Raw genomic sequence first — 12,561 nt, forward strand, 5'->3', positions numbered from 1 at the left:
ATTGATGTCCAATATAGGTCCTCGATGCAATCTTTCTAGGTTCTTTCTTCCGATGAGATCCCCTTTGAAGTAATCTCAGAATTTCCATTTGTCCGTTTTCTATAAAAGAAATCTTAGAACAACCAACCAAAGGCCCTGATGAGGCCAGTATGTTCCTTAAGCTGCACTCCCGCAGATCAGTGAGAGCCTGAAAGAAACATTAAGGTGAAACATTATATGTTGGAACAATACAAACAATATTTTGTTTGGACCAATCCTGAAAATATATATGCTTGAAGCAAAATGTGTTTGGGGTATATGTTACAGAAGCGATTTTTTTGAGGGTGCAGTATCTTGTTTCTTTTAAAGGATAATGCTGGACACGAGACTTCCGGATCCAGACACCATCTACAGATGTCAACATCTTTAAGGCCTATTCTTAATATGTGTTTCCCAAGTCTGTTATGTCCTGTTATTATGCCAATCGTAGGTCGCAATTCTTCTCTGTTCATCAACATTAAAATTTCACAGTTTTTTTCTGTTCTTTTCATCCCATATCAACTTGATTTGTTCACAACCTTCCTAAGATACCTAACGTCTTCGCCATAGTTAATCATATTTGACTTCAATCCTGTAAAGAAAGGGAGATAGGGGATGAAAAACGTCCGCTAGGACATTATTCGTTCTACAAGCGCTCTCCTTAACCAGCACATCCGCCTCCTAATTCCCTATTATTAAACAGTACCCAGGTACCCAGCTATTCAGTGAGACCTTGAGTTCTCTACGACAGCGGCTGACTACCTTAGACCTTATGTCAGCACTGCACAATGCCTTTATAGCTGCTCACCATGATCCTCATGGTTATGTTTGAAGCTTTTTTATATTTAATCCAAAAATTCAATATTTTAATTCATTTAAAGATTATTTTATTAAACCAAATTTTGCCTCACGCGACTTTAACAAAAGGACGTAAATTTCAGAGATTCATATCTTAAATTTAAAGAAAAAATATTTAAAGCAAAGATTATGAACTTCCTTTCGATTAAACTTCTTTATCTTGAAGAAATGTGTTCTTATTATTGTGTAAATTACGTACTCTAAAATTTAGGTTTTACTCAGATTCAATCACGAAATTAATTGATCCAATTATTTGTTTATTATATATTGTTTCAATAACGAAAATTATCACAGAATTAATTACAAATATTTTTTTTTGTTTATTCACATTAATTGATTCCTTTGGCACATTCTATTAATTAATTCAAATATTAATTAACTTGATTTTTAAAATAAAATATGCAAAGACAGTTCCTACTTTCCTCCGGAACGAAGTTTTAGAGAAACGAAATTCAACTTTTATACAAAGTGTTGTGTTTGAGAGCAATAAGAAAAATCCACTATAAGTATAATTGGAAAATTTATAAAAAGCTATAAAAAAAATATACAATTTTCACTAAAAATCACTAAAATTAACCACCACTTTCCTTCCTACTGGGTTCACATTTTTCTTTAGTATACACTTCGGCTAATGCTTTAACTTTCATCAGTTCCTGGTAAGAGAGAAATTAGGGTTTTTCCACTTTATTTGGTAACACGTTTAATATTTTTTTTTATTGGTGTAGATCTTACAAGTGGAAAATTATTGTAAACTTTTGAAGTAGAAATAAAATTATACAATTCCCTCAACCTAAATATGAAAGACATAAAAATAGTTATAACATTTGTTGGCAACTATGCTAAAGCATTTGGTATAAGTGCCGCAAAAGCAGTTGCAGTCGTAGCAGCTGTTAATAGCAATTTGCGGTAGGCTGCCACTGCATACGAAACATTAAAAGGCAGTATTATGATGCCTTCGAGAATCATTATCTTGCATCAAAGACATCATCGTAATTGTTGCTGTTGTACTCAAAAGCCATTTATGGCCACATCAACATTGTCACATAACTATTTTGATGCATGCCTCGTTATACTCACTCACTCACCCACCATCACTGGTTCGTGCATACATTCAGTCTCTCTATCTCCCACTCTCTGTGTGTTTGGCATCAATCAATTGCCACTTAACATGACCAGTATTGTGACAGCAACCATGGCTTCAATTTGTCGTAATTGTGTCAGTGTATGTTAGGTTCACTTGATGTCGAGGAATATCATCGTTTTAGGATGTTTTCGTAATGTAATCGATGTCACCTGTTTCATGAAAGTATTTGTGTTTTCTGGTTAATTGGTATCGGGAGACTTTTAAAGATGTTTTCCCATAATCGATAGAGATACTTTCACTTATAATAAACATTTCTCACGATATGTAAAATACCACAAAAGAAACAGCAACACACTGAGTAGAAAGAGGCAAATTTTCAACGAAATCAACATTGACGGCGTTCGATACAGATTTGTCGTCTATGATTTTTTGTACCTCCAATTAAACTACGAATATGAATAACCCAACAAAAAAAAAAAAAAAAATTGGAAGTTCTTCCAAAGGCACAACTTTAAAAGCACTTCCAGGAGATGTACTCCCAATGATGTTCTTTATTTTATCAACACAGGAAGTTCTTTTAATTCAATTTTTTTTTTAAATATTTTTAATGGGTAATTTTACTTTTCTTTTGTTTCAAATAGGTTAATAACAGAGTAAGAATTCATAAAATGGTACAAATTATTAAAATTTTGTCGAAAAAAAATGCTAAATCCAATCTGAAAAAATTGTGAATTTTTGAAAATATTTGAGGTCAAACGTTTCAGACAAGCGTTAGAATCCATCAAAAATTATAAAAAAAATATTTATTTGAAAAAATATCACAGAATTTTTAAATTTTCATCCAAAACATTGAATTCGAATCACACCTAAAGAAGTGATGCAAACTCATTGCAATGGCTGTTGAAATGGAGGACTTCCATCCTATGACAAGCCCATGTCAAATTCATCGCTTCTGTGTCAATTTTGCACCACTTTCGGGACCAAAAAGAACATTTTCATTACTTTTTTGGCGACGCTTTTTTTGCTGGGAAGTTAATTAAAAAAAGAAAAAACTTGTACAAAAATGAAGTATAATGATTTGCTAAATCCGTGTCTCCCACCAAATAGTTCAAGATTTCACATCATAAATTTCGTATGGCACTAAAGACATTTTTGCAATTTTTAACTCCAATTATTTTCCTGCAAACTACCAAATTTTCTTTAATAACCCAGCAAAAAAAAAGCGTCGCCAAAATAGTAGTGAAAATGGTATTTTTGGATCCGGATGTTGTGCAAAAATGGCGCAGAAGCTATGAATTTAACAAGGGCTTGTCATAGGTACACTGAAAAAAAGCATACTCGGTTCCAAAGATTTTGTCTTTACTTTAAAAAATTTGGTATTGATTCCGAGCCAAAGAAGCGGAGAATACAAGTAAGGATACTTTTAAGACACAATTCTCTTTTAAATTTAGGTTTTGTGTACTTGCTTCTAGGAAGCAAATTTTAATTTTTCGCTTTCTCAGCTTTTTTTCTTCATATGCTATCAAAGACCTTTAAAAACGAGTTAACGGCAACTTTATTTTCCAAATTAAGACTCGACTTCCAGTAGAAATTTTGCTATGTTTGAAGTAAAAAACTTCTTTAAAATAAAGTTTTGAAAAACATGTCCTATATTTGAACGATTTTATGCTTTGTAGTCAAGATGCAAAAAGACAACAAATTTAAAGACAATTTCATTAAATTTAAAGAATTTTTCTGAATTATTAAAGTCAAGTTGACCTTAGCCTATAAATTTTTTCTTTCATGTTAAGATACCCATTTTTAAGTCAAATCACTTAATTATAAGGACAATACGACTTCATTGAAAAGATTATCGACTTTTGAACAAGGAAAATAACTTTATTTTAGAGAAATGCGTCTTCTATGCTAAGCAAAATTTGTATTCGTATTTTAAAGACATGAAATCTTTGACCTCACGACAATATTTTTTTCAGTGTAGGATGTCCACCATTTCAACAGCCGCTGCACTGAATTTGCATCACTTCTTAAGGTGTGATCCGAATTCAATTTTTCGGATGTGAATTATAAAATTGTGTCATATTTTGCCAAATAAATAATTTTTCAATTTTTTTATGATTTTTAATGCATTCTAACACTTGTCTAAAACTTTTGATCTCAAATATTTTCAAAAAATTTGCAGTTTTTCTAGAATGGATTTATACTTTTTTCGACAAAATTTAAATAATTTTAATAAAATAAATAAATTTTAATAAATTTTATTAATTCTTACTCCCTTTTTAACCTTGTTAAACTAAATAATTAAAAATGGTTTATTAAAATTATGAAAAAAGCGAGTTTTAAAAAATTGAATCAAAAGATCTTCTTGTGTAGTTAAAATAAAGAACATCTTTGGGAGGGTATTTTTGGAAGTGCTTTTAAAGTAGTGTCTTTAAAAGAACTTCCAATTTTTTTTTGCTGGGAAGTGACTAAATTAATTAGGTATAATAAATTTTCTCGAATTTGTCGGAAAATATTTACTTATTTTTGTGAAATCGATTCATTTTAGTTGAAATTTTGTCGCATACAATATGAAATTTATGAAATTTTTTCCCATTTTTGATGAATGGAAAAAAAATTCCATTATTTTGCAGAATCATGCCAAATTTTGGACATCATATCAAACATTGTATAAGAAATTTGTTAAAAATTTTTATCGTACAAAATTTCGCGCTACGATAATTTGTAGGAGAATTTATTGCGTATAAACTAAATTCTACAGAAAAATTTGTCACTATATTGAAATTTATGTCATTTAAGAGGAAATTTTGTCGCATATACTAAATAGTGATTTTATAGGAAAATCTGTCACGTGCGATAGATTTTATTTGAATGTTGGTAGCATGCTATAAATAATGATCAAATTTATTTTGTATTTTTAATACAATAAATTAATAAACAATATAATGGCGGTATAAGAAAATCATATCTCAATTTTTTTAACTTTCCAAAAAATTATCTTTGTGAGAAGTTTATTCTATTAAATAAAATATTATATTAACTAAAAAAATCCACAAACTAGTATAATTTTATCTAAATGTTATTCTTTAGATAAAATTTGCTTGTATCTATTTTATTTTTTTCATATGTAAAACACTTGTAAGTTTAGAATTTTGTGTTAAATATTTAGGATTTTGTTATAATTTTCTCCTCATATATGTTTAACGATTTTTTAAAATGATACCTAAATGTGTCCCCCCTCCTTTTTTTATATATTGTGTATTTTAAAAAAATAATTTTCTCTGCCCTCTACAGATCAGTGGATGTTGCAAAATTCTTGCAATTTTCGTCTATATCGTCATATTGATTGCTCTACTCTTTCACTTTATACTGGTATTTCATTGGACAATTTCAATGGTAGTTTTTCTTGTTTTGTGTATTCTACACTATCTGTTAATACCTAAAGTTTTTCATACGGTAAGCGTTCAATTTCAAGCAATGTTCTCCCCTAAAACCAAAAATGTCCTTAGGATAGCTTGTGTGTCACATTTCATATATGCTTGAAACCCCCCCGAGTCCAATGATCGCTGATCCAGTGTAATAAAGTTATGCAAACGTAATACAAGTTAGAGAGAACTAGGCAAGGAAGGAAGCAATCGAATAAGAAGAATAATTAAGAATACTAATAAAGAAAAATATTTTAAAATCTATATTTTTTATTATTATAAAAAATAAAACAAATTATTGTACTAAAAATAAAAGGTTTGGACTAAGGATAAATTAATAGACTACTAATCAAATATTTTTTTCTAGTATTTAAATGTCTGTATATAACTACTATGACGTAAATGTTTTCAGAGTCTAATAAAAGGTTGGGGTCTTTCTAATCAGGTGATGGTAGTACACTGCATGCTTAACATATTCACAATCAGAACATTGACATTGAAACACTCACAACCACAGTTAAACTAATCATGGCATAAAATCACTAAAAATCTTTAACTTATATTCCAAAAATTCCTATATAAATCAATTTTCGATCATTGATATTAATATTGATTTTTCTCCTCTATTCCAATTTTCCTTAAATTTCTCTTACATCATGACCATAACCAGGATACCCAAGTTGATGCTGAAGTAGCGGTAACTCCCAAAAATACACGTAAACGTAAGACAACCCACAGTGACTTGACCCATGGCAGTTTCTTTTTACGTGTCGGAGCGATTGGTAAGTTCTAGCAATTCTAGTATAATATATAAAATTACATATAATAAAAATTCCTAAACAAATTAAAAGTATATAAATGCATTACATATTGGCAATTCTCCTTCAATCAAATGAAGGAGCTGGTTTATGTACATACACTTGTGGTCAAATTAATAAGTACAGTAGAGTTTTTTATGTTCAATGGTAAATTGAAGAAATATATTTATTGAAAAGCAAAATAAAGTCTATAATACATATTAATGACATACATTCAACTTAAAAGTAAATAATTTTCTGGAAAAGATAAGTGAAATCAAAAGCTAATCCAAATATGGCAGAGTAAGAGTCAAAAACAAGTAAGTAAAGTAGAAAGTCGGGCGGGGCCGACTATATCATACCCTAAACCACACTTACTGAATTAGTAATCATAAGCATTTGTGGGGTAACATTGATATAGGTCTGGGAGATAAACCGCAGTTGCATATTTAAGAAAATTAAGTGGTACATATTCATGGGTGCTTTGTCTCAATCTGACTATAGCTCATAGTCAGTGTTGCCAGCGAAAATGTTCGGTTTACCCTACAAGGACAAAAAAAGTTCCCTACTTTCCCATACATTCCAAAACAATTTTCCCTATAATATTTTTCGTTAAATTTAAACAAATTTTACCAAACAAAAATGGTTCAAAGTACTTTATTGTCTTAAAACATGAAAATGCAACGTATATAACCTAGAAAATAAATTTGTATTACCACCACGGTTGCCACAGTTGGTAGAATTCTACCAAAAATTGTATTTTTTTTGTTAAATCTCTATAGAAATAAAATTTTGGAAAAAAGAAATAAAATTTTGATAATAAATTCCATAGAAATAAAATTTTGAAAAAAAAAATTCCATAGAAATAACATTTTGAGAAAAATTTTTATAGATATAATATTAAAAAAAAAAAATTCTACAGAAATATTCAATAGCGTTCGTCCTTGTGCCAAATAACTCCAGGCAGATCAAACTTATTATACCCTGACCACTATGTGGTTTAGGGTATAATGAATGAACAAATTAATAAGTACATTTTCTAAATCGTGAAATATACAGGTCTTCTTGAATTTTTTTGGTTTAAATTGAATATAATTTTGTTACATTATCAACAACCAGTGTATCCAACTTTATTTTGATAACATTTTATACTCGCTTTGACATACTGCTTACAAACTTCCGACTGGTTTCTTCTGAGTTTTCGTACCATGTAATCTGCACAAAATTCCAAAATTATTGTTTACTTTTAAATGTTTCATTCCCAATTCTGTGCTTTAACTCTCCCTAAAGGTTTTCAATGGGTTTAGGGCCTGGTGACTAAGTAGGCCAATATAGAAGCGTTATGTCATTGTCTTGGAACCAATTTTTAATAAAGCGAGAAGTGTGTTTAGGATCGTTGTCTTGTTGAAACACCCACCTTAGAGGTATGTTTTCTTCTGCGTACGGCAGCACTGTGTTCTCCAATATATTTCTATATTCGAGCAGGATCATTTTATAAGTAATGCGATAAATTCGACCTAGGCTATTTCAGAAAAAACAGCCCCATACCACTATGTTCCCGCTCCCATGCTTGACCGTCATTTTTGTGAAGCGCATATGAAATTCTTTACCTTGGGGTCGACGATCATTACAACTACTACCATTTCGGAATATTTATACCCTGCGCCACACTGTGGAATAGGGTATTATAAGTTAGTGCATATGTTTGCAACACCCAGAAGAAGACGAGATAGACACATGGTGTCTTTGGTAATAATGCTCAGGGTGGGTGCCTGAGTCGATCTAGCCATGTCCGTCTGTCTGTGAACACATTTTTGTGATTAAAGTCTAGGTCGCAGTTTAAGTCCAAACGCCTTCATGTTTTGGGTCAGAATAGAACCCTATTGATTTTGAAAGAAATCGGTTCAGATTTATATATAGCTCCCATATATATCTTTTGCCCGATATGCACTTATATGGACCCAGAAGCCAGAGTTTTACCCTGATTTGCTTGAAATTTTGCACAAACATAACACTTGGTCGTATAGTCAAGTGTGCAAAATTTGACTGAAATCGGTTCAGATTTTGATATAGCTCCCATATAACATATATCTTTCGCCCGATATGGACTTTTATGGCCCCAGAAGCCAGAGATTTAGCCGATTTTGATTGAAATTTTGCACTAGGAGTACAACTAGTAGTGTAGTCAAGTGTGCCAAATTTTATTGAAATCGGTTCAAATTTAGATATAGTTACACTCATATGACCACAGTGGCAAATCTTTTAATCCGATTTACTTGAAATTTTGCACAGGAAGCTGAATTAACATTTCAACTGTCTGTACCAAATTTGGTTGAAATCGATTCAGATTTAGATATAGCTCCATATATATGTTTTCCTGATTTCGACATAAATGATCAAAATACCAACATTTTCCTTGTAAAATCGCCACTGCTTAGTCGAAAAGTTGTAAAAAGGACTCTACACCCAGAGAAGAAATATGATCACCTCAAACATGTTTTAAGAGCAAAATGTTATTTTTGGGTGGTGACCATGTAACATGGTTTTCGCAACCATGTTATTTTATCGGAAATCATGTAGCTGATTTCGGCAAGCAGGTTATATTTGACGAGAGAATAACATTTTAGTGACAAACATGTTACATGGTCATCATACAAAAATAACATTTTGCTCTTAAAACATGTTTGAGGTGATCATATTCCTTCTCTGCGTGTAAATCATAATAAATCATAAATAAACTTTTGCGAAGTTGCCTCAAAATTGGTTCAGATTAAAATGTTTCCCATATTTTTTTACTAACGTAGTGTACCATCCCAGGGCATTAGTCGACTTAAATTTTAAGTCTATAGATTATAAATTTTATTCAGATGAAGTCAGATTCAAATGTATGTATGTTATTTGGGACAAACCTTTATATATAGCCCCCAACACATTTGACGGATTTGATATAGTATCGAAAATGTGGATTTACAAAGTGGTGCAGGGTATAATATAGTCGGCCCCGCCCGACTTTGGACTCTCCTTCCTTGTTTTTTTTTAGTTTTGTCGCTCCACGGGATATTGCGCCATTTTCTCTCACCTACCGTTCCTGACCACCTATAATGTTTTCTGGCGAAGCATAGTCTCATCTTACAAATTTTTTTCCGTACCATAGGAACTTTTCTGACTGTTCGGCCGGGTAATTTGGCATGCACTAATCGTCGCCAAATAGATCGTGCAGATATCGCATTGCCTATTTCAGCAGAAATTTGTCTGGATGCTTTGAAAGGGTCTTTTTTTTGGGAGGATGACAAAAAGATTGTCTGTTTTGCAAACTGTCTATCTTGGTTTCCCACGTGTTTTCGCAGAACTTCTTTTATTTAGGGCGTTTTGAACACAAAGTAACGATCTCTTAAAATAATTGACGGTCGTTCAAAGAGATTTTCCCTCAATTCTTAGAGCTAAAACCAGTCTTTTCTTTTCTACTACAATGACTTTTTCGGTTCATCTAGTAACTAATTTTTATTCATTTTTTATTATTTGCATTCAATTCGTCGCCACTAGAAACACAATAACAAAGTTTGTGCAAAATTTAAACATTTTCATATAAAAACGCAAAATTTACTTATTTTTTTGACCAACCAAATAAAACGCTTTATCAAAAAGAGAACACAGGAAACAAATAATGGCATTTTTGCGTTTTTTGCTTTCTTTTTGAATCAGTGCTGCCAATAGTGAACTTTAGTTACATGACTTATTTTTTTGACCAACCAAATAAAGCGCTTTATCAAAAACAGAACACAGGAAACAAAAATAATGAAATTTTTGCGTTTTTTTCTTATTGAATCAGTGCTGCCAATATTGAACTTTAGTTACATGATGTAGTTACAACACCAAATTAAAAAATATGTTAGGGCAAAGAAGAAAAAATGCCAACGTGTACTTATTATTTTGACCATATGTGTATTCTCTATAAAATTAATATTGTTGCAGCAAAAATTGACATATACTATTATATATAATAATATAATATATACTATTACTTTACTTCTCTTTTGATGCATCTTTAAATTGTTAATTGTTTTTTTATTTAATATTTTTAAATTTAGCTTTTGGTCTTGGCGCCATGATCTATATCGGTTTGGAATTTGGTTCGTTCTTTGAAATCCCCTTCGATTCACCATGCCATCATATTTTGATTGGTGTCAATCCATTACTGCAAATGATATTTACCTTCATGCAAATGTATTTCATCTTTATGAATGCCAGAGTAAGTTTCAATAGTTTTTTAATTAATTTGTTGTTGTGGTTATTTTCTTCTATTATTATTATTATTAATTTTTTTTTGAAAAAAATTAGAACTAAACATTGTACAAATTAGAGATAAGTTTATATACATATTAAAATGTTTATAAATATGGAAAGGAATAGGTTACTTATATATTATATTTATTATACACTTATATCTAACGACCATTAGAATATTTATTACTAAGATTATTTTTATTTTACTATTATTTCAAAGCTTTAAATACAGGAACAGTTTTAGGTATAGCAGCAAAAGAAATGCATTCATTTTAACTTATGGGAGATGTCAACAATTATTGGAGAATCACAAGAAAAGTATCGAAAAATATTTGAGTGAACATAAAATTGCTTAAGATTTTCAATTTGTATTTAGGAAGGGTTTGGGACACAAGAGGCGTTGTGAATGTGATTGGGTTTGGTGGTGTTGCTGGAGTTTTTTACGATTTTTCTTAGACTTTTCACCTGGTGGAATGTCAAATTTTGTTGCAGAAGTTGTTACTATACGGTATTGATGGGAATTCTTTGAAATTAATAAGGAATTTTTTAAGTGATATTGATAAAGGTGCTATGGGGTGTTATTCATGATTTATATTATATATATATATGATATAAGCTTACACAGAAAAAAAATTTGATTCAATCACGAAATTAATTGATCCAATTAATTTTTATACCCTCCACCAAAAATCTGGGGATGACTATATACTAACACCATATACCAAATTTCAGCCGGATCGGATGAAATTTTCTTCTCTTAGAGGCTCCGCAAGCCAAATCTGGGGATCGCTTTATATGGGGGCTATGTATAATTATTGACCGATGTGGACCAATTTTAGCATAGTTGTTAGAGACCATATACTAACACCATGTACTAAATTTCAGCCGGATCGGATAAAATTTGCTTCCCCTAGAGGGCCTGCAAGCCAAATTTGGGGGTCCGTTTATATGGGGGCTATACGTAAAAGTGAACCGATATGGCCCATTTGCAATAACATCCGATCTACATCAATAACAACTACTTGTGCCAAGTTTCAAGTCGATAGCTTGATTCGTTCGGAAGTTAGCGTGATTTCAACAGACGGACGGACGGACGGACATGCTCAGATCGACTCAGAATTTCACCACGACCCAGAATATATATACTTTATGGGGTCTTAGAGCAATATTTCGATGTGCTACAAACGGAATGACAAAGTTAATATACCCCCCATCTTATGGTGGAGGGTATAAAAAGACGAATAAAAAATTTTCTATAGAAATAAAATTTTGACAAAATTTTGTATAGAAATAAAATTTTAACAAATATTGCTATAGAAATAAAATTTTCTATAGGTATGCAATGTTGACAAAATTTTCTATAGAAATAAAATGTTGACAAAATGTTCTACAAATAAAATAAAATCTTGACAAAATTTTGAATAGTAATAAAATTTTGACAAAATTTTCTATAGAAATAAAATGTTGGTAGATTATTTTTGGGGATCGGCTATATATAACTATAGATCGATATGGACCAATTTTGGCATGGTTGTTAGCGGCCATATACTAGCGTAATATACCAAATTTCACCACGTACCAAATTTCAACCGGATCGGATGAATTTTGCTCCTCCAAGAGCCCCGGAGGTTATATCTGGGGATCGGTTTATATGGGGGCTACATATAATTATGGACCGATGTGGACCAATTTTTGCATGGTTGTTAGAGACCATATAATAACACCATATACCAAATTTCCGCCGGATCGGATGAATTTTGCTCATCCATGAGGCTTCGGAGGCCAAATCGGGGTATAGGTTTATATGGGGGCTATATATAATTATAGACCGATGTGGACCAATTTTTGCACAGTTGGTAGAGATCATATACTTACACCATGTACCAAATTTCATCGGATGAAATTTGCTTCTCTTAGAGGCTCCGCAAACCAAATCTGAGCGTCGGTTTATATGGCCCATTTGCAATACCATCCGACCAACATCAATAGCAACTACCAAGTTTCAAGTCGATAGCTTGTTTCTGAAGTTAGCGTGATTTCAACAGATGGACGGACAGGCTTAGATCGACTCAAAATTTCACCACGACCCAGAATATAT

General features: G+C 31.5%; 1 protein-coding gene across 15 annotated transcripts in view; it reads left to right on the forward strand.

Moving 5' to 3' along the window:
• Positions 1-12,561, forward strand: part of OtopLa (proton channel otopetrin-like a) — a 237,535-nt gene that overhangs the window by 207,898 nt on the left and 17,076 nt on the right. For 10 of the 15 annotated variants that reach the window (XM_075300664.1, XM_075300661.1, XM_075300667.1 and 7 more), the window contains 3 exons: positions 5,252-5,413; positions 6,053-6,164; positions 10,268-10,428. In XM_075300664.1, coding sequence (XP_075156779.1) covers positions 5,252-5,413; positions 6,053-6,164; positions 10,268-10,428 — 435 coding nt within the window. The remainder of the gene's footprint in view (positions 1-5,251; positions 5,414-6,052; positions 6,165-10,267; positions 10,429-12,561) is intronic. The other 5 variants (XM_075300666.1, XM_075300668.1, XM_075300670.1 and 2 more) reach the window with 1 other exon arrangement.

This window comes from Haematobia irritans, chromosome 3 (genome assembly GCF_050003625.1).
Source record: "Haematobia irritans isolate KBUSLIRL chromosome 3, ASM5000362v1, whole genome shotgun sequence".
In the NCBI taxonomy this organism is placed as follows: domain Eukaryota; kingdom Metazoa; phylum Arthropoda; class Insecta; order Diptera; family Muscidae; genus Haematobia; species Haematobia irritans.